General features: G+C 49.3%; 1 protein-coding gene and 3 non-coding genes across 4 annotated transcripts; all 4 read right to left on the reverse strand.

Moving 5' to 3' along the window:
- Positions 1-15304: 15304 nt before the first annotated feature.
- Rpsa (ribosomal protein SA) lies at positions 15305-19652 on the reverse strand. Its single transcript, XM_075964148.1, has 6 exons — positions 19528-19652; positions 18754-18919; positions 17879-17997; positions 16251-16496; positions 15737-15865; positions 15305-15632 (listed from the first exon to the last, which is right to left on the reverse strand). The coding sequence occupies exons 2-6, from the start codon at positions 18884-18886 to the stop codon at positions 15372-15374; spliced, it is 888 nt and encodes a 295-aa protein (XP_075820263.1). The 5' UTR covers positions 18887-18919; positions 19528-19652; the 3' UTR covers positions 15305-15371.
- On the reverse strand, positions 16050-16195 carry LOC142847424 (small nucleolar RNA SNORA62/SNORA6 family). The gene has a single exon (XR_012910180.1). It is a non-coding gene; the product is annotated as a small nucleolar RNA SNORA62/SNORA6 family (small nucleolar RNA).
- LOC142847422 (small nucleolar RNA SNORA73 family) lies at positions 17598-17799 on the reverse strand. Its single transcript, XR_012910178.1, has one exon. It is a non-coding gene; the product is annotated as a small nucleolar RNA SNORA73 family (small nucleolar RNA).
- On the reverse strand, positions 18201-18355 carry LOC142847423 (small nucleolar RNA SNORA62/SNORA6 family). Its single transcript, XR_012910179.1, has one exon. It is a non-coding gene; the product is annotated as a small nucleolar RNA SNORA62/SNORA6 family (small nucleolar RNA).
- Positions 19653-22107: the final 2455 nt, after the last annotated feature.

Genomic DNA, 22107 nt, shown 5'->3' on the forward strand with positions numbered 1-22107 from the left:
CTTGATAAGAGTTGCTGTGGTTATGGTGTCTCTTCACAGCAATAGAAACCCTAACTAAGACCCCCCCAAAAGCTGCTATGCAATTGAATTAAAGAGGGGGGCAAATGATGCAGTATGTTGGGGCAGCTCAACTCCAGTCCTCAGGAGACTGGAACAAGAGATCTTCAAGTTCAAGGCCAGGTTGAGCTACATAGGAAATTCCAGACTAGCATGATTTGAACAGTGCGGTCCAGGGCAGTGTGGGCTGCAGTGTGAGACTCTATCTGAATGATAATATAATTTGAAAATTTAAAATATATATTATATATTTTTAAATTTTTATTATATGCAAACTTAAAATAGATCATATATATTTCAAATTATAGCATATATATTATAAATTTTCAAGTTGTTATTATTATTCACATAGGGTCTCTTTGGGGCCTGAGATAGTTGACTAAGAGCACTGGTTGCTCTTGCAGAAGACCCAGGTTTGGTTCTCAGCACTCACATGGAAGCCCACAATGATTCTATAACTCCAAATCCAGGAGATCCAACATCTCTCTGCCCTCTGCTGGCACTAGGCATGCGTGTGGTACATATAATACATGAAGGCAAAATACTTACATACATAAAACAAAATAAATATTAAATTATAATATGTAATTGAAAGATTTTAAGTGCCACCTGTAGTGTGAATTCGAATTGGTCTTAATAATAAAAAACAGAGTCAGATATTAGGGGGTTAAAGCTGAAAGAGAAGCAGAGCAGCCAGACACTAGTTCTCACCTGTATGAAATCCTCAGACTGAATGGGATATCATGTCTCTGCGAGTCCTCAGACTTAATGCCCTGAGCTCCTGTGTCCTCCCACCTTATTTCCTTTTTCTTCCCAGCCATATCCCTTCCTGTCTCCACCTCCCCATGCTGAGATTAAAGGCCTGTGATTCCCAAGTGCTGGGTGACGCTCTAGAGATATGATGGTCACTTCACACCCTGCTGAGTGATGCTCTAGATATATGCTGGTCACTTCACACCCTGCTGGGTGACGCTCTAGAGATATGATGGTCACTTCACACCCTGCTGAGTGATGCTCTAGAGATATGATGGTCACTTCACACCCTGCTGAGTGATGCTCTAGAGATATGATGGTCACTTCACACCCTGCTGGGTGATGCTCTAGAGATATGCTGGTCACTTCACACCCTGCTGAGTGATGCTCTAGGGATATGATGGTCACTTCACACCCTGCTGGGTGACGCTCTAGAGATATGATGGTCACTTCACACCCTGCTGTGATGCTCTAGAGATATGCTGGTCACTTCACACCCTGCTGAGTGATGCTCTAGAGATATGATGGTCACTTCACACCCTGCTGGGTGACGCTCTAGAGATATGATGGTCACTTCACACCCTGCTGAGTGATGCTCTAGAGATATGATGGTCAATTCACACCCTGCTGAGTGACGTTCTAGAGATATGATGGTCACTTCACACCCTGCTGGGTGACGCTCTAGAGATATGCTGGTCACTTCACACCCTGCTGAGTGACGCTCTAGAGATATGCTGGTCACTTCACACCCTGCTGGGTGACGCTCTAGAGATATGATGGTCACTTCACACCCTGCTGGGTGACGCTCTAGAGATATGATGGTCACTTCACACCCTGCTGAGTGATGCTCTAGAGATATGATGGTCACTTCACACCCTGCTGGGTGATGCTCTAGAGATATGCTGGTCACTTCACACCCTGCTGAGTGATGCTCTAGGGATATGATGGTCACTTCACACCCTGCTGGGTGACGCTCTAGAGATATGATGGTCACTTCACACCCTGCTGTGATGCTCTAGAGATATGCTGGTCACTTCACACCCTGCTGAGTGATGCTCTAGAGATATGATGGTCACTTCACACCCTGCTGGGTGACGCTCTAGAGATATGATGGTCACTTCACACCCTGCTGAGTGATGCTCTAGAGATATGATGGTCAATTCACACCCTGCTGAGTGACGTTCTAGAGATATGATGGTCACTTCACACCCTGCTGGGTGACGCTCTAGAGATATGCTGGTCACTTCACACCCTGCTGAGTGACGCTCTAGAGATATGCTGGTCACTTCACACCCTGCTGGGTGACGCTCTAGAGATATGCTGGTCACTTCACACCCTGCTGGGTGACGCTCTAGAGATATGATGGTCACTTCACACCCTGCTGAGTGATGCTCTAGAGATATGATGGTCACTTCACACCCTGCTGGGTGATGCTCTAGAGATATGATGGTCACTTCACACCCTGCTGAGTGATGCTCTAGAGATATGATGGTCAATTCACACCCTGCTGAGTGACGCTCTAGAGATATGATGGTCACTTCACACCCTGCTGGGTGACGCTCTAGAGATATGCTGGTCACTTCACACCATGCTGAGTGACGCTCTAGAGATATGCTGGTCACTTCACACCCTGCTGGGTGACGCTCTAGAGATATGCTGGTCACTTCACACCCTGCTGGGTGACGCTCTAGAGATATGATGGTCACTTCACACCCTGCTGAGTGATGCTCTAGAGATATGATGGTCACTTCACACCCTGCTGGGTGACGCTCTAGAGATATGATGGTCACTTCACACCCTGCTGAGTGATGCTCTAGAGATATGCTGGTCACTTCACACCCTGCTGAGTGACGCTCTAGAGATATGATGGTCACTTCACACCCTGCTGAGTGACGCTCTAGATATATGCTGGTCACTTCACACCCTGCTGAGTGACACTCTAGAGATATGCTGGTCACTTCACACCCTGCTGAGTGACGCTCTAGAGATATGCTGGTTACTTCACACCCTGCTGGGTGATGCTCTAGAGATATGCTGGTCACTTCACACCCTGCTGGGTGACGCTCTAGAGATATGATGGTCACTTCACACCCTGCTGAGTGACGCTCTAGAGATATGATGGTCACTTCACACCCTGCTGGGTGATGCTCTAGAGATATGATGGTCACTTCACACCCTGCTGAGTGACGCTCTAGAGATATGATGGTCACTTCACACCCTGCTGGGTGACGCTCTAGAGAGATGCTGGTCACTTCACACCCTGCTGGGTGACGCTCTAGAGATATGCTGGTCACTTCACACCCTGCTGGGTGACGCTCTAGAGATATGCTGGTCACTTCACACCCTGCTGAGTGACGCTCTAGAGATATGCTGGTCACTTCACACCCTGCTGGGTGACGCTCTAGAGATATGATGGACACTTCACACCCTGCTGGGTGACGCTCTAGAGATATGCTGGTCACTTCACACCCTGCTGGGTGACGCTCTAGAGAGATGCTGGTCACTTCACACCCTGCTGAGTGACGCTCTAGAGAGATGCTGGTCACTTCACACCCTGCTGAGTGACGCTCTAGAGAGATGCTGGTCACTTCACACCCTGCTGAGTGACGCTCTAGAGAGATGCTGGTCACTTCACACCCTGATGAGTGACGCTCTAGAGATATGCTGGTCACTTCACACCCTGATGAGTGACGCTCTAGAGATATGCTGGTCACTTCACACCCTGCTGAGTGACACTCTAGAGATATGCTGGTCACTTCACACCCTGCTGGGTGACGCTCTAGAGATATGATGGTCACTTCACACCCTGCTGGGTGACGCTCTAGAGATATGATGGTCACTTCACACCCTGCTGGGTGACGCTCTAGAGATATGCTGGTCACTTCACACCCTGCTGGGTGACGCTCTAGAGAGATGATGGTCACTTCACACCCTGCTGGGTGACGCTCTAGAGATATGATGGTCACTTCACACCCTGCTGGGTGACGCTCTAGAAATATGCTGGTCACTTCACACCCTGCTGTGATGCTCTAGAGATATGATGGTCACTTCACACCCTGCTGGGTGACGCTCTAGAGATATGCTGGTCACTTCACACACTGCTGGGTGACGCTCTAGAGATATGATGGTCACTTCACACCCTGCTGGGTGACGCTCTAGAGATATGCTGGTCACTTCACACCCTGCTGGGTGACGCTCTAGAGATATGCTGGTCACTTCACACCCTGCTGTGATGCTCTAGAGATATGATGGTCACTTCACACCCTGCTGGGTGACGCTCTAGAGAGATGCTGGTCACTTCACACCCTGCTGAGTGACGCTCTAGAGATATGATGGTCACTTCACACCCTGCTGGGTGACGCTCTAGAGATATGATGGTCACTTCACACCCTGCTGGGTGACGCTCTAGAGAGATGATGGTCACTTCACACCCTGCTGGGTGACGCTCTAGAGATATGCTAGTCACTTCACACCCTGCTGAGTGACGCTCTAGAGATATGCTGGTCACTTCACACCCTGCTGTGATGCTCTAGAGATATGATGGTCACTTCACACCCTGCTGGGTGACGCTCTAGAGATATGCTGGTCACTTCACACCCTGCTGGGTGACGCTCTAGAGATATGATGGTCACTTCACACCCTGCTGGGTGACGCTCTAGAGATATGATGGTCACTTCACACCCTGCTGGGTGACGCTCTAGAGAGATGATGGTCACTTCACACCCTGCTGGGTGACGCTCTAGAGAGATGATGGTCACTTCACACCCTGCTGAGTGACGCTCAAGAGATATGATGGTCACTTCACACCCTGCTGGGTGACGCTCTAGAGATATGCTGGTCACTTCACACCCTGCTGGGTGACGCTCTAGAGATATGATGGTCACTTCACACCCTGCTGGGTGACGCTCTAGAGATATGCTGGTCACTTCACACCCTGCTGGGTGACACTCTAGAGAGATGATGGTCACTTCACACCCTGCTGGGTGACGCTCTAGAGAGATGCTGGTCACTTCACACCCTGCTGGGTGACGCTCTAGAGATATGCTGGTCACTTCACACCCTGCTGGGTGATGCTCTAGAGATATGCTGGTCACTTCACACCCTGCTGGGTGATGCTCTAGAGATATGCTGGTCACTTCACACCCTGCTGGGTGATGCTCTAGAGATATGCTGGTCACTTCACACCCTGCTGGGTGATGCTCTAGAGATATGATGGTCACTTCACACCCTGCTGCAGACAGCAGCATGGTTACCGAGTCTGCTGCTGGGCTAGACTGGCTGGAGTCTTAACTCCTCTGATCGCCCCACAGAGCTTCTCAGGGAACAATCAAATCTGAAAGTGGCCCACAAGCACCCCTTAAATTTGCATTTGGTGTCGAAAATGAAGCTGATAAAATAAAAAATAATACAGAGAAAGTAAATGTTTAATAAAATTTTGCTTTATTAAAAATGAAGTAAAGGTGCTAGTTGAACTACTTAAATTGATGTAAAGAAATATTAACATTCGTGCCTCAAAGCCACACCGATTTCTAAGGCATAAATTTTAAGGCCGCTTCTTCATCGTATGCAACCTACATCTGGAAGCCTGCTCCTTCCTCAGAGACACTTCTGAAGATGTGAATGGTGTTCCCAGGCACAGGGCCCTTAGAGGAGGCGCCCCTAGTGCGACGCACCCTCCCTCCTTCCTGGGTCCTCTGGTCACCTCCTGTCCTCCCCTTGTCTGGTCTTGTTTCCTTGGTCCCCGCAACAGCTATAGCTTCCTGCTGGCATCCTTGCAGCTTCTGCCTCCCCTTTCCTCCCAGCTATATGTCAGCACCTCGTTCGGCTCCAGATCCCTTCCTAGATTCCCCAATTCCTTCCTAAGATTTACACCGTGTTGCCCTCAGCCAATGGGTTCCTTGCCCATCCCAGGCTCTTTACTGGTCACTACACACCCTGAACTCCAGGAAGGTTTTTGGGCCCATGCGCCAGACCGGCCTCATAGACTAAGATCCAGGGGCACAGTTGAGGACCTGGGGTGGCGAGGTGGGGGGCTGCTGGAGAGAAGCCCCGGGGTCCTTGAATTCAACGAGGGGCCACAACGGACTGGTTGGTAAAGTGTTGCATTTACTAGGGGACACTAGGGACAGTTGGAGTCAGGCTGGGGTCTGAGTTGACTGTAGGCAGTTGGAGACTGGCTGGTGACCGTTGGGAACAAAGGGGGTGTGACTAAGAACTGACTTCCAGCCCTTGGGGACAAGTGGAGGGTATTTGGATCCAGCTGGAGACTGTCAGAAACTCACCGGTGACAGTTGGGACTGTCGGGGGTTGGCAAGTGACCATTAGAGACAGGTTAGGAACAGTTAGGACCAATCTGGAGACATTGGGAGCTGGCTGGATTGGGGCCAGTAGGAATGCGTGGAACCCGGAGGGAGGCCAAGCGGCTGCCTTGGTTGAATCATCCGTGACCACTGAAGCCAGAAGGTGGGAACCAAGGAGCAGGCACAGTGGAGACAGACACCCAACAAAGAGTCCTGCCCCAGTGGCCTCTACCTGACCTGGAACCTCGTGGGTTGAGGAAGAATCCAGCTTCTCACCCAACTGGGGAGCCTGGGCTGATGGGCGAGAGCATCCAGGGCACAGAGAAGCAGGCCTGGAACCCAGCAAAGCCTGACCTGCATGGGGCTCGGCTGGTCCCCAAGTTCCGGAGCTCGCCTGCGCAGATTCAGGAGGCCCCTGCGAGCGGGCTGCCGCTTTCACAGGAGAAGCATGGGGTCTTCGGTTGGACCGAGTCTCCTGTCGTACTGTGGATGTTTCCGGACCTGTGTGCGCACAGGCTACAGTATTAGAGGTCGTGGACCGGGCCGGATCACCTCTGACTTGTTTGGACACCAGCGAGTGGCGGCGATTCAGGTAGCTTGGGTCAGCTGTGTGCCTTGTTCCCCGGTCCAGGCCTAGGCCAGTGCTGCTCTGTGTCAGGGATGTGTGTACAGGAGTTTCAGCTAAGCGTGTGGGTGTGTGCACGTGTTTGTGTGTACACTAAGCATATGTGCTAGCGCTGGCTGAGGCAAGTAGACGGCATCAGATTCCCTGGAGCTGGAGCTACGGCGGGATGTGGGCCCTGGGAACCGAATCATGGCCTCTTTAAGATCAGCAAGTGCTCTTAACCACTGAGCCATATCTCCCCAGCCCCAGAAACCTCCCTTTCATCACATGGCCATGCCTTTCAGAATGCTGCTTTTGTTCCCTAGATTGCAGAGTGGCTCGTAATGTTCTGTGTCTACACTCTTGGGTGGACTCTCAGATCCTGATGCGGGGCTTGACTCGACCCCCCCCCAAAACACCAGAGGCTCCATCAGCAGCCACACAATTGCCAACCAAGCTGCCTTCTGCCTCCAGCCCTGTAGCCCTCCCCAGGACAGCTAAGCCCGAAGGAAGTTTGAGCTAAGAGTTGATGCCAGGAAGATCCTTGACACCCATTTGAGCCACAAACCTGTTTCGAATCTCTGCTCTTCCTCCCCACCCTGTCTTCCCTCACCTGAGCATACTGTGAGAACGGAGGCTGGAGGAGGCCCGGGAGATTTCTAAAAAAGCCGTCCAACTTTTAAGAGGAATTTTATTTTTAAAAAAATGTATTGTGGGGTACATGTGAGGAGGTCAGAGGGCAGCTTGCAGGGATCCAGTCTCTCCTCCCACCACGCATACAGTCCTGAGGATGGTACTCAGGATTCCAGGCTCGAGGACTGAGCCATCTGACCAGCCCAGTTAACACTTTTGTATACACGGATCCCTGTTTAAGAGTCACTCTTCGGGAGAGCGTGAGAGACTCTTGCTTTGTCCCCCCACACTCTTCGCCCTTCTTTCCCACCCGCAGACATTGCTCCAGGCCTTTGCCCTAAGATAGCCATGGGAGCCTCGAGGCCAGGACTCAGAGGGCCAACCTTCTCTCTGACCCTCACCGTCCAGGACCACAGCTGCAGAAGGAAGGCGGTGGGAAGTGGCCCTCCCATGTCTGACTGCAGGAAGGAATGCGATGGGTCATCAAGCTTCCACGAGTTTCATGCCCACAGTGCTGCTACTGGCTTGCTTTCTGCATGGAGAAGACCCAGAACTCATGGATGAAAGAGAATAAATCCAGGCCCCTCGTCACCCTTTGCCTGCTGCCCTCTTTCTTCAGAAAGTGAACTCCTCAGGAAGGGACTCAGCCCACAGCTCCCTGCCCTTCCTCTCCCAATCCTGGTGAAGGGTGTATGAGCAGAAACCCACCAGTTCTGTATTTATCATCAACTCATGAGAACCAAACTATTTCATTCTGCCAATTTTTTTATCTTTGCCGAGCAATGACTTGGGCCTTAAGATTTCCTGACATTTGAAGTCTCTCTGCTCCGTTTTTATGGGACCATCACCCACAAACAGACAATTTTTATATTTTACCCAACAGCCCCAAGCTCGAAGGCGCATCAGGAGGAAGTGGGCTGGGGTGTGTGCTGCTGTGTGTCTGAGAAGTAAGAAGGCTGGCGGCCCTGTTTGCCCAGCCAAATGCACCCTGTGACTGACATGTTAAAGTGATGGCCTTTCTCCTTGAACCTCGGGTAGATCCCAGGGCAGAAGCTGTGAATGGTCCAGGGTCAGACCCAGCAGTAGCTTTTCTTTGTTCTCTAGCTTTTTATACATTTTTCAATTTCCCAAGTGTTGTTCACTGTTCAGTTACAGCACTGTGTTAGACAGCCGTTGCTGTTTGCCTAATTGAAATACAAAACCCGGGAAAACCTGGCTAGGCAATGTGCTTGCTTCCTGACTGTGAGGTTTGCAGTTGGATGAAGTCAGTTTGTCCTCCATTCATTCTGGTCCTTTGCACTAGAGGGCCATCACATTCTACCCAGATGTCAGTTGCCCTGCTTGAGGGAGTCTGAGGTCTGCCCTGGGCTGGAAAGTGAAAGCAGGAAGAACTGCCCCAGGATCTCCCTTCCACCCCCAGGAGCTCCCTTCCAGCCCCTGGAACTCCTTTCCTGCCCCAGGAGCTTCCTTACTACTGAAGTCAGCTTTCCTCCAGAAAAGACTATTTCTTCCCCAGTGCCCTCTACCCATCATTTTCTCATCCCCGCCCGAGTTTTTTTTTTAAGATTTACTTATGTTTTCATGTATTTCATGTATATGAGTTCTCTGTCTTCATGTACACCCAAAGACGGAATCTGATCCTGGTGTGGGGGGTTCTTCTGTTCATGTGTTGCTTTCATTGATTAATGAATAAAGAAACTGCTTTGGGCCTGATAGGGCAGAACTTAAGGTCGGTGGAGAAGACAGAACTGAATGCTGGGAGGAAGAAAGCAGAGTCAGGGAGAATCCGTGGATCCTCTGCCTCAGACAAATGTTGATTATAATCTTGCCAGTAAGCCACAGCCACGTGGTGATACACAGATTAATGGAGATGGGTTAAAATACTATGTAAGAGTTAGCCAATAAGAAGTTAAAGCTAATGGCCAAGCAGTAATTTAATTAATACAGTTTCTGTGTGGTTATTTTGGGGCTAAGCACGCCGGGCGGCCAGAAAAAACAAGTGGGCCCTCTTCCCTTGCAACATGATCCCATTAGAGATGATTGTGAGGCACCATGTTGTTGCTGGGAATTGAACTCAGGACCTCTGGAAGAGTAGTCGAGTGCTCTTAACTGCTGAGCATCCCCCACCCCCAGAGTTCTTAATTGTTATATGCTCCCTGTTGGGAATATTATGTTAGGGTATATTACTTTTTATTTTTTTAAACTCTGTGATGTTGTGATTCTTTGTCTAGAACACCTGATACTCTAATAGATCTGAACGGCCAATGATGAGGCAGGAGAAAGGACAGGTGTAGCTGGCAAGCAGAGAGAATAAATAGAAGGAGAAAACTGGGAGAAGAGGTTCAGAATAGTCTGAGGAGGAGGAGGACATCAAGGGCAGCCACCCAGCTGCACAGCAATCCACAGCGTAAGAGTAAGATTTACAGGAGAAAGAGAAAGGGAAAAACACAGGCCAAAGGGTAGACAGGACAAGTTAAGAAAAGCAGGCAAGAAACAAGCCAAACTAGGGCTGCACATTTACAAATGAGACACTGCGTGTGACTCATCTGGAAGCTGGGTGGCGGGCCCCCCAAAAAAGTCCAAAGAGCATAACATCATACTCCAGCTCTGAATAGGAGCAGGTTGGCCATTCTGTCACAATCTACTAGCTAAGTCTTAGGAATATGGGTGAACAGAAATTCCTACACTCTTGTGGAATATTTGCACACTGTGTGAAGGTGAGTGTGATACAGAGCTGAATGGCGAATAGCGAGGCAGAAGATATAGGCAAGATTTCCAGGGACAGAGAGGACTCTGGGAAGAAGAAAGGTGGAGAATCAGGAGATGGAGGGCAAGTAGGATGTGCAAAAGAACCACCATGAATCACGTGGCAGAATGTAGATTAGTATAAATGGATTAAGTTATAAAAACTATTAAAAACAAACCTAGGCTATAGGCCAAGCTTTTATAATTAATATGATGTTTGTGTGTGTGTGTTGTTTTTATTGGTTGATGAATAAAGCTGGTCAATGGCTTGGCAGAGTAAAGCCAGGAGGGAAATCCAAACAGATATATACAGAGAGTAGGTGGAGTCAGGAAGACGCCAATCAGCTGACAAAGGAGACAGGTGCCAGAACCTTGTGGTTGATACATAGATCAATAGAAATGGGTTAATTTAAGGTATAAGCGCTAGCTAAGAAAACGCCTGAACTATTGGCCAAACAGTGTTGTAAATTAATATAGGTTCTGTGTGATTATTCGAGTTTGGGCAACTGGGAAACAAATGTGCAGTCTCCTGTTTACATTAATAAGAAGTCTCTGTGTCATTATTTGGGAGCTGATGGGACAGAGGAAGACTTGTTACATTTGGAGCCCAAAGCATGGCATGTAAAATCCACATAGACCCTGAGAAAGCTGGGGAAATAGTTTCCTAGTAGGTGCGGGGCTTGCAGCCTACCCAGGTGTGGCTACCAAGCACTCAAACAGGTTTATGAGCAACAGGCAGTGCACTACTCAGTAGTAGGAAACGAGGTACAAGTGCCTACTGGAGCTGGAGCAGATAGCATGCCAGGGCACAGACACGAGGTCCTCTCACCCACCTGAAGGGGCGGAGCCAGTCAGCAGGCCATGTGCTAAACAGAGTCATGCAGCAACCACATGGTGCTCACAACCATTTGTAATGAGATCTGGTGCCCTCTTCTGGCCTGCAGGCATATGTGCAGACAGACCACTATATATAATAAATATATAAATCTTAAAAAAAAAATAGTGTTTCCAGAAAAAAAAAAAAGCGCCCAGACACCAATGAAAACAAGTAGCCCAGGTGACCCAGCCTCTCAGAATGCCTCTGCTGCAGGTTCCTCAAAATCCTGCATCCAGGACAACTTCAAAGCTGCTAGCCGAGAAGATCCAGCCTCACAGACTACTCCAGCTAGGACTTCAAATAAACTCAACACTTTCCCATCACAGAGCCTAAACAAAAATATAATAGTTAGTTCTCCCAGGGCTTGACTGGTAAGTGGTGAAGGAAGCTGGAGGTGGGCATGGCCTACAAGGTCAGTCTGGTTAGGCCTGCTTTTCAGTTCCTGATAGAAGCACCTTGCTTGCTTCTTCGAAGTGTGGTGTGTGAAACAAACTGCACTTGCCATTCATTCCTCTCACAGGAACAGAAGCAGACAATAAAAGCACTTGGATCCCTGCTGATATAGGCAGTGGTCAGGCGGAACCTGGAAAACTGCCAGGCTTTAATGTCTAAAAATGCCCCGTGTTTCAATGCCATTAAGCACAAAGATGCGCCTTTCATACATGTTTATAACAAAACTGTGTAAATTGTTGAGTTAGGAAGCTAGGTAAGCTATTCGTAGCCACTTACTAGCTCGTTCTAAAACCTATAACCTCATGGAGAAATGCTTGTTGTGAACGGAGGGCAGCAGCTGGTTGGCTGTGTCGGATAGGAAATTGGCTGCTCTTGCCGAGGACATTGCCTGCTGGAGTTCACGGCTACGACCGTGGTGGTAAGACAGGCATCCACACCGCATTTCTCAACAGAGAACATCTCTAGGACTTTCCCACCCCAGCCCATTCTTGTGCTCATAAAGAATTTGACAAAAATGACTCACCTCTGTGACTGAAGGCATCTACTGACATAGCTCAACTTGAGACAGGACAGTAAGTACACTAAAAAAACTTGCTGTCTGGGCCAGCAATTAGTACTGCTTCCTGTCTCTTAAGCAGGGATGAGGCTGTGGACTGGGGACACCAGTTCTTGTGTGGCTCTCTCAACTGCTTAGGCTTCCTTCCTAACAGAAAATGGTGTTAAGAAATGTCCCGGGTCCAGATCAAGGACAGCATCTTTATAGTCTCCTTAAAACCACATTGCAGCCGGGCGATAGTGGCGCACGCCTTTAATCCCAGCACTCGGGAGGCAGAGGCAGGTGGATCTCTGTGAGTTCGAGGCCAGCCTGGTCTACAGAGCTGGTTCCAGGACACGCTCCAAAGCCACAGAGAAACCCTGTCTCGAAAAACCAAAAAAAAAAAAAAAAATCAAATCACATTGCAGCACATCCACCACCCTATTATTAGTGAAGAGAATTAGGCTACAGCCATAAAAGGGAAGGAACAGAGTCCTCCTCGGTGTAGCAGCACCGTCATGAGGGTAGACAGGCAAGCAGGATGTGAGCCTTCCTTCTTCATATACTAAAGTGAACATTTAAACACTGTCTTTATTATATACAGTGTTTCACCTGCTTCTATGCCTGCAGGCCAGAAGAGGGAATCAGATACTATTATAGATGCTTTTTGAGCCACCTTGTGGTTGCTGGGAATTGAACTCAGGACCTCTGAAAGAGCAGCCAGTGCTCTTAACCTGAGCCATCTCACCAGCCCTATAAATACTTTGTGGCACACTGATTTCTCTTCAGACTGCACCATCTGCCTTTCTGCTTTGTCTCCACATATCCTTGTCCTCTACTATTGAAAACATTCTCTATTCTTGGCCTAAACCTAAATTAACATTTTGTTAAGTATATACATTTGAGGGACTGGAGAGGATAAAGGTTCGATTCCCAGCTCCCACAAGACAGCTAGCTCTTTAACTTCCGTTCCAGGGGATGACACCCTCACACAAATGTGTACATAACATATACGTATTCTTTTCAGTTTGTCATTGGTGGCGCACACCTTTAATCCCAGCACTCGGATCTCTTGAGTTTGAGACCAGCTCGGTCTATAGAACAAGTTCCAGGACCCCCAGGGCTACACAGAAAAGCCCTGTATTGAGAGAAAAAAAAAACTAAGGAAAGAAATTACATTTTCTTGCCATAGATATACTAAGTGTACCTGTAAAGAATATGCCATATGCCTGTTTTTGAACTCTTTGCAGATGGAAGCACTTCTTAGGGGCAATTTTCTGATGTAGTTATTTGGTCCAAAGTGGTGTGTGCCGTGCACGTAACCTTTGTTCATTTTCAGTGCTGCTTGGCATTTGTTGACTGTTAGCTATCCTTCCGGGTTTTACCTCCATGTGATGTGAGGCATGGCTATTTAGCCTATGGCTAGGTAAAACTCAGTGTGGAGCTTACTGAGCCAGCAGGGCTGGCCGACTAGTCTATCCTTCTCAACTGTGACTGGTGGTCGCCAGCACTGACAGGGTTTTTCAAGACACTGTGGTTTGGGCCTGATTCTTTAACATAGCCCACAGTAGGTCTGTAAAAACAGTATTTGGAACATACCAGTATTCTATATCCACGGACCCAGGAGAATCAATTTCCTACTCCTGTTAGTCATTGCTCATCTGATATCCAGGTAGCCCAGGCTGGCCTCCTCAGCAGTCCTGCCTCAGTTCCTCAAGCATTTGAATTACAGGTTAGTCCACTATATGTAGTTTCATTAAACCCGTCTCTAGCACGCTTTTTCATACCTAAATTGCTAATTTTAGTTTGCAAACACTTTTGACTGGATAGAACTGTAATACCCTAATACAGAAACGTCAAGATTTTGATAGCAGCTATTACGCTGGCCTAGCAGTCCTCATACAGCTGCACAGACCAGGTCAGGGGACTTCTGACCTTACTGAACGAGATAAAGGGTGTGAAGAGATGCAAGCACATGGAAAACACAGGAGTCAGCACTAAGGTGGTGCAATGTCTTCCCCGGCAGACATGCTGGGTCAGTATTTCTGGGGACCTTTTTCTCTAGCAGGAATCATTTACTGGTCACCCAAGTGGGTAGGTCCTTAATCTGCACCTTAAGAGGCTCCTCTAGGTTTTCTTAGCTCACTGGATATTCTCATCTCATTGGAGGTTTCCCTTTCTCTGTAGCCTGATGTCTGACTCATGCCTCCACCCTCCAGTCAGTTTTCCCTGTTCACTGCCACATCCTGTGGGCTTAAAATTTTTAGTCCAGGATCAAATGTAAAAATCTGAGATTCAATCGCTAAAGGACCATTCTTAAATCTCCCACACAGCTAGACAACCAGGCCCACCTACATGTTTTATTCAGCTCAGGCTGACCTGGTTCAACAATTTCCTAATAGTCTCTCTTAAGGGCAAAATTTATGTCTCAAACACTAATATGTAGCGAACTGCAGAAAATCTTCACAGCAAAATTACAAAAGCAGAATTTGTAGACAGCATTGCTCAAGATGATAGAACCAATGCCAATCTTGTGCCAGCTGTAAACTACTGAGCGGCAGTCCTGGCACAACCATCAACTGCACTTTCAGAGCTTACACCAGCAAGGACCACAGTTCTGTTCCCTTGACCCAGATCAGGAACCTCCAAACCCAGTACATCTTATGCCCTCCTCTAGCCGCCATGCTTTAAATACTGCGAGTTTAGCCAGGTGGTGCACACCTTTAATCCCAGCCCTTGGGAGGCAGAGTCAGCAGCTGAGTTTGAGGCCAGCCTAGTGTCTGAACCAAGCTCCAGGACAGTCAAGGCTACTGAGAAACCTGTCTTTCAAAAAACCAAAAATTAAGAACTGGGAGCTTAGACCTACTAGCTCCAGTCACAGGTGACCTGTCAGCGACTGGCAGCAGCAGGGAGCGCGGTGCTGCCCTCAAGACCACTCCAGCTGAGAAGTCACTGTAAATTCCCAGTGCACAGCGTCAGACTAGCCCATTCTGCTGCCAAAACTAGTGAGGCTAACTGCTTGGACATCAGCACCTCAGGCACTGTTAACTGTTGCAGGACACAGAACCCAGTGGCACCAACATTGTCTTCATCCCAGAACTCTGCGTTTGAGGGAGCTATAACAGGGACCCTGTATCAAAAAAAACACAACCAACCTCACCCATGCACCAAGCACCTCGTTAAAAGGCCTCAAATTTAAAGCAGAACACTAATATTCTCTAATTGTATTTACATGAAAACCCTCTCCTAAAGCCTGTTCACTAACCACCCCATGCCCGTGGGCTCACTTCCATCATCTTGTACCCAGTGCCCATTAGATCCCATAACAGCAACCCAGGCACTCAAGAGACAGCTTGTAGGAACTTTATTTTCCTTCCACCTTTTTTCCCTTTGCTCAGGTGACTGCAGAGGAGCTCAGGACCACTCAGTGGTGGCTCCAACCCACTCGGTGGCCTGCGCTGTGGGAGCTGCTGACCAATCCTCAGTGGTTGGCTGGGCACTCCAGTCTTCAGTAGGGAACTGCTGGATGGGCACCGAGGGCACCTGCACCCCCTCAGACCAGTCAGCCACCTCTGGCTGAGCAGCAGTGAACTCAGGAGCTGGTGCGGTCCATTCGCCCTGAAACTCCTCCTTGGTCACGGCCTTCTCAGCAGCAGCCTGTTCTTCCTTCTCAATCTAGTTTTTAAAAAGACCATAATGGACAAATTTAGCTTCACTGAACAAGACCAAGGTACCCCATTCACTTAGTGGCAACAGGCATTTAGTACAATAGGCCTTACCTCCTCTGGGTCTCTGTAGAAGTAAAGATCAGGCATAACCTCCCATGGGTGCTCACGAGAGATAGTGCCACGCATGCGGAGTACTTCCCGGGCCAGCATCCACCACATCAGGCCCACTGAGTGAGCTCCCTGGAAGAGCGAGGGTCATTAAAACACCTGTCCAACCAAACACTAGTCTGTCCCCACTTCCTCCTGGGCACAGGAACACACTGGCACAGACATACACGCAGGCATAATAACACCCCATATTAATTAAAGTCTAAGATCCATTTAGGAGAAACCCAGGCCCATATCCTACAGGCATCACAGTCAGGCTTGTAGCAAAGGTTACTATCAAGCTCCACTCACGAGACAGAGTGGGGGTTAGCGAAACCTTGCCGCTCGTTTAGCACACTACCTACACTTGCGAGTTCATCGGCCAGGTTGTGACCTCAACTCCAAGCTCTAACAATGTGCACAGGAACGAGATAAAGGTTTCCCAGAGTGCTTGTCATGAACTCTACACCACAAGTACCTTGTTGTTGCACGGGATGGCGATGTCCACATAGCGCAGAGGTGAGTCTGTGTTACACAGGGCAATGGTGGGCAGGTTCACGTAAGACGCCTCTGTGAGGGGCTGGTGGTCGGCCCTGGGATCAGTCACCACTAGAAGCCGTGGCTCCCTGAAGGCTGCCTGGATCTGGTTAGTGAAGGTCCCTGGGGTGAAACGGCCAGCAATCGGAGTGGCTCCAGTGGCGGCAGCAAACTTCAGCACGGCTCGCTTTGAAGAGATTCTGAGTCAGTATTTTCAAGTATTTCACGGGCACTGCTGATACCCTCTTCTAGGCACATGCTCTCACCTTTCACACTTTTTTTTAAATATTTACTTAATTCATTATGGATACACTATTCTGACTGTGTGTATGTCTGCAGGCCAGAAGAGGGCACCAGAACTCATTACAGATGGTTGTAAGCCACCATGTGGTTGCTGGGAACTGAACTCAGAACCTTTGTAAGAGCAGGCAATGCTCTTAACCACTGAGCCATCTCTCCAGCCCCTCACACACTTTCTTGAAGTACTCTCTCCTCAGGCTAATTGCAACACTTGCACATTCCATCTCATCTAAGTCCCTCAAAGGACAGAGACAGTCCCGCAGCAAACACCTGTGGCTTCTGGCAAAATACACCACAAAACAGACAAGTACATATGTTCTCCCTCCTTTTTGTCTCATATTTAATGTCTGAGTGGTTTATGTGCAATGCATACAAGCACAGCACCCATGCACACCGAGGTCGGAAGGTGCTGGAGCCTTTGGAGTTATGGATGACAGTGCTGGCAACTAAACCCAGGGCCTCTGTAACACTGGGTGTATCTCTGCCCCCACATGTGGGGACATACAGGGTCTCAACTGGGTAGCCTTGCTATTTGTAAGAGATCTGCCTGCCCCCTCACCCTAGAGATTTCCTGACTCCCTCCAGGAGATGGTCCTTTCTGCTCTATCCAGGTACTACAAACACTTCCTGGGGAGGGAACAGTTACTAAACCGTATTCTATCCTGTTCCACAGCACAGGTCTACTCTTCAGAACCACATTCACAGGACCCTTACTGCAACATTAAAACAGAATGCTGCTAGTATTTAACTCTCTCAAACCTTAACATAAACTGAATATTCACCAACTCAGCCAGCATACATGTAACAAAACTGTTAACTTTCTTAACAGGAAAGACACGCTTCCTCATTTTTTACAATTGAAACAAGTTCTCAAATAACTTAAAAAACTCTGAAGAAGAACCGGCAGGGGCCTGTACAAGGACCAAGCTCAAAGGGAATCGAAGTATTCTGCCGCTGACATTATGCCCGCCACTGAGGGCGGAGGGAGGACTGTTTCCTGCATGGTTTGTCTCCTCAGTCATCGTCCACAGGACTCTGAGAAGCCGTAGGAATATGCAGGTGCAGGCACGAAGCCCAGCTTCATCTCCAACGCCGTGGAAAGGGACTGTACATCACAGGCAGTGCCTATGCTCCCCTTGGCCACTAGGACAGAGCCCAGGGAGAGTGACCTCCTGGGGTATCCACGTTGGGTCTCTGCCTTTCTACACCCTTCCAGTGTCTTCTGTGGATTACTGCCACGACCCAAAACTTGGCCTCCGTTCTACACACCTGCCCAGTGTTCCTGGAGGAGATGACGCTGACATCAGCCGGGTTTTCGATGGCAACAATAGCCCGAGCTGCAAGCAGCAGCTTCTCCCAGGTCCTCTTCAGATTGATGATGTAGATGCCTACGTGGAAACAAGTGGACGGGAAGGGCTTTCAAGACTGCTTTACCCTGGCACTCTGGAGGCCAGGCTGGCTAGGGCTCACACATCTAACCGACTGCCTCCCAAGTCTACCTGGCAACAAATGATTTTGTTAGGGATCGAGCCCAGTGCCCGATGGATTTGCTAACCTAGCTGGACAAACACTCTGGAGGAAGGCAGACTATGGATGTGGCAGAGACCACTATCAAACTCCAGTCACAGAGGCAAGCTCTACTGGTGTTAGCGAAAATCCTGCCATCTGTTCAATGTAGCACACTTCCGACACTCAGAAGTTCACCGGCCCAGGCGGCCTCCACCCTGAGCTTTAATAGTGTGCAGATTCAGTTCCTTGGGGTAATCCTCCATCATGTTCTCTACCCTGTGGACCACCGCATCAACTTCAAATCCGTCCTACCAATCCCTTACAACACTCAATTCTTCCTCAGGTGCCTAGTGAACGAAACCCCGCCCCTTCTCACAACCCAGCCTGCCAATTTTTCTCGACTCTTGCGTATCCCCACACCTCATTCCACTTCCCACTAAAGCTACGCAGGCGACCCCTATGACTTCATCTGTGACACAGGGTGCACCGTAGGATATAACATCCCCAGCCAGCTGGGGCACCCCTCCAAACAACAGGACAGTATCCCAACAGAGCACTCAGTATCGGCACTCCCACGGCAGGGCAGTCGAAGACTCAAGAGAAGTTTACCCGACTCATCAAAAGCGGTAACTGACCATCACTTTTCCTTTTGTAGATGTACTGCTCCATCTGGAAGTCGAGGTTGGTGCCACCCAAGTGGGTGCCTGCAGCGAGGAATTTGAGGACATCCTCCTCCTTCATCTGCAGGACATCAAGGGCTCCGGACATTGTGTAAGTTTCCCTTTAAGTTACGTCGGGAACCTGGAAGAGCAGAAACGCACCATGTTTTCCTATTTCTTTTCCGAGCCTAGATCTCCATGTAGCCCGAGCTGTCCTAGCACTCATATTCCCCACGCCTCCCGAGAGCGGGGGTTCAAGGCGTGGGGTTCCAGGCGCCGCACGTCCTCTAGCGTGGGAAGCTAAGTGGGATGGATTCGTACTCTACCCCTTTTAACTTCTCTGGCCACCTATCACACAAGTGCATCGGACATTGTGGCAGAAAGAGAAATCAGAAAAAGTAGCCAATCGGAAGTTAACGCTTCCGCAAGCAGACAGATATCAAAGACTTGTGCAAAGGCAGCCATGTCTGGGGTGTTTCAGGTTTTTCGTAGCTCGAGACTGTGGCCGGCAGCTCCGGATCCGTCTCTACGCGCCTCACAAGCACTTTTCCAGCACGCGGCCGCCGAGGCCTGCAGCCTGGCGCGAGCGCCCGCCCCACCTCACGGGAGGCCACCACATGGCGCCGCCGCCGCCTCCGGGAACGAAGCCGCTTGGGTAGGCGCGGCCTCGGGGCGTTCGTGCCCATCCACGGAGCGACAGGGTAGAGCCCGTGACTCCGAGCGGCACCAAAAACCCCACCAGAGACTCACCAAGAACAACGCCGTATGGACCCGTCCCGGGGCAGCGCGGAAAGGACCGGCGGTCGGAAATGACGTCATTAAATACGCCACAGCTAGCCAATAGCAAAGCAGATTGAGCGAAAAGAGGGCAGAACTTTCCCTCCGGAAAGAGGCTTGCGACGCACGCGCAGACTCAGCAGGCGAGACCTCTAGGTTGCGTAGAGCGGGGGCCGGAAGTAGCTGGGAGACCGAGGGTTGTGACTCCGCCGCCGGGGCGCAAAGTGCGCTAGTCCTGTTGGGAGGTTTGTGCAAACCAGGCCTGTGCACAGCAAGCACAGCCTGGCGGATTGTCACGTGGTCTCTGGAGGACGAATTACCAACGCGCAATTATCTCTGGGATGTTTTCTTGAAAGTATAAAGGACAAGACTACGCATAAAATTATTTTTTGTTCAAAGAGATAAATGCAGTTAGTAAGCATTCTGTTCAATGGAATGCCATGCAGTCATTTAAGGATAAAATATGTCCTGTCGTAAAACTACAAAAATACGTACGAAAGATGGCTGAACAAATAAAAAGTAGACAGTGAAAAAGAAAACAATGCGTTTGCTCACCCTCACAACCAGTCTTGGGCTTGGGCGGTGTGACTGTCCTCATTTCTTTGACACAAGTGAAGAAAAGGCTTTAAGCCTGGGCCATCTGTGTCAGAGCTTATTAAACACCGGAGGACATACTCACCCATCCCTCTGATCCTTGGAGAAATTAATGGTTCCTTCCTAAATTTGAGAACACCACCAAAAAATTGATGGGTTCCCAGTAGGATATTACAAACGTGTTGAAGGTATGTGGACATGACAGGTTATCTATTTACTGTTCATTCTGCTGGGTGCTAGATCGCTTGCCTTACCTCACAAGGCTCTGGGTTTGTTCAGTTCCCAGAACTTCGGAGGAAAAACAGCTCTGACCTGAACCTGGTGATACACACCTGTTAATCCTAACGCTCTGGAGGCTGGGGCAAGAGGGGCAAGAGGGCTTGGCTTTGAGGGTGTAGCAGTACCCGGTGTCCAAAAAGAAAAGAAAAGGTAAAACTAAATATTGAACTTCCACCACATCAGGAATGTATCTCAAAATATTTTGATAAATAAAATACAGAATATTCTAGAATCTATTATTAAATAATATGTTCAGAAAGGCAAAATAATGGAAAATGAGATGTGGGTTGGGAATGAAGATTAAGAGATACTTTTACAAGGGGAATGTTCTAAAACCAATTTAGGATCACGGTTGAACCCCTTAGACAGGGTCTCAAAGTGGAGGGTGACTGAGCTCCCAGTGATGGTGTGCACCCCACACTGGCTACGGTCTTTCCTTAGGTGTGCACCCCCACACTGGCTACGGTCTTTCCTTAGGTGTGCACCCCACACTGGCTACGGTCTTTCCTTAGGTGTGCACCCCACACTGGCTACGGTCTTTCCTTAGGTGTGCACCCCACACTGGCTACGGTCTTTCCTTAGGTGTGCACCCCACACTGGCTACGGTCTTTCCTTAGGTGTGCACCCCACACTGGCTACGGTCTTTCCTTAGGTGTGCACCCCACACTGGCTACGGTCTTTCCTTAGGTGTGCACCCCACACTGGCTACGGTCTTTCCTTAGGTGTGCACCCCACACTGGCTACGGTCTTTCCTTAGGTGTGCACCCCACACTGGCTACGGTCTTTCCTTAGGTGTGCACCCCACACTGGCTACGGTCTTTCCTTAGGTGTGCACCCCACACTGGCTACGGTCTTTCCTTAGGTGTGCACCCCACACTGGCTACGGTCTTTCCTTAGGTGTGCACCCCACACTGGCTACGGTCTTTCCTTAGGTGTGCACCCCACACTGGCTACGGTCTTTCCTTAGGTGTGCACTCACACTGGCTGTGGTCTTTCCTTAGGTGTGCACCCCACACTGGCTACGGTCTTTCCTTAGGTGTGCACCCCACACTGGCTACGGTCTTTCCTTAGGTGTGCACCCCACACTGGCTACGGTCTTTCCTTAGGTGTGCACCCCACACTGGCTACGGTCTTTCCTTAGGTGTGCACCCCACACTGGCTACGGTCTTTCCTTAGGTGTATACCCCACACTGGCTACGGTCTTTCCTTAGGTGTATACCCCACACTGGCTACAGTCTTTCCTTAGGTGTGCACCCCCACACTGCTCTAGTGTTTTCTTGTACTTGCTCCTTTGGCAGAGCTGGGGTTTGAACTCAGGGCCTTCCATGTGTTAGCACGCCACTCAGCCATACATCCAGCTCCAAACCACTGGTCCATTGGTTTGTGTACCAACAGGTACATTGTCTAGTGTGTAAACTAAAGCTGTTTTTGTTTTCCTCTTGATTTTCTGAGACAGAGTTTCTCTGTGTAGCCCTGGCTGTCCTGATACTCACTTTGTAGAGCAGGCTATCCTCCAACTCAGGGATATGCCTACCTCTGCCTCCTGAGTGCTGGAATTAAATGCGTGTGTCATCATGCCTGGCCCTAAATTAAGTTTTAGGGACTAAATGGCTGGTCAAAAATTAAGTCACATCAAAATCACTCTGCTGTCTTCAGGGAATGAGACATACTGCATATGTT

The sequence above is a fragment of the Microtus pennsylvanicus genome, chromosome 3 (assembly GCF_037038515.1).
Source record: "Microtus pennsylvanicus isolate mMicPen1 chromosome 3, mMicPen1.hap1, whole genome shotgun sequence".
In the NCBI taxonomy this organism is placed as follows: domain Eukaryota; kingdom Metazoa; phylum Chordata; class Mammalia; order Rodentia; family Cricetidae; genus Microtus; species Microtus pennsylvanicus.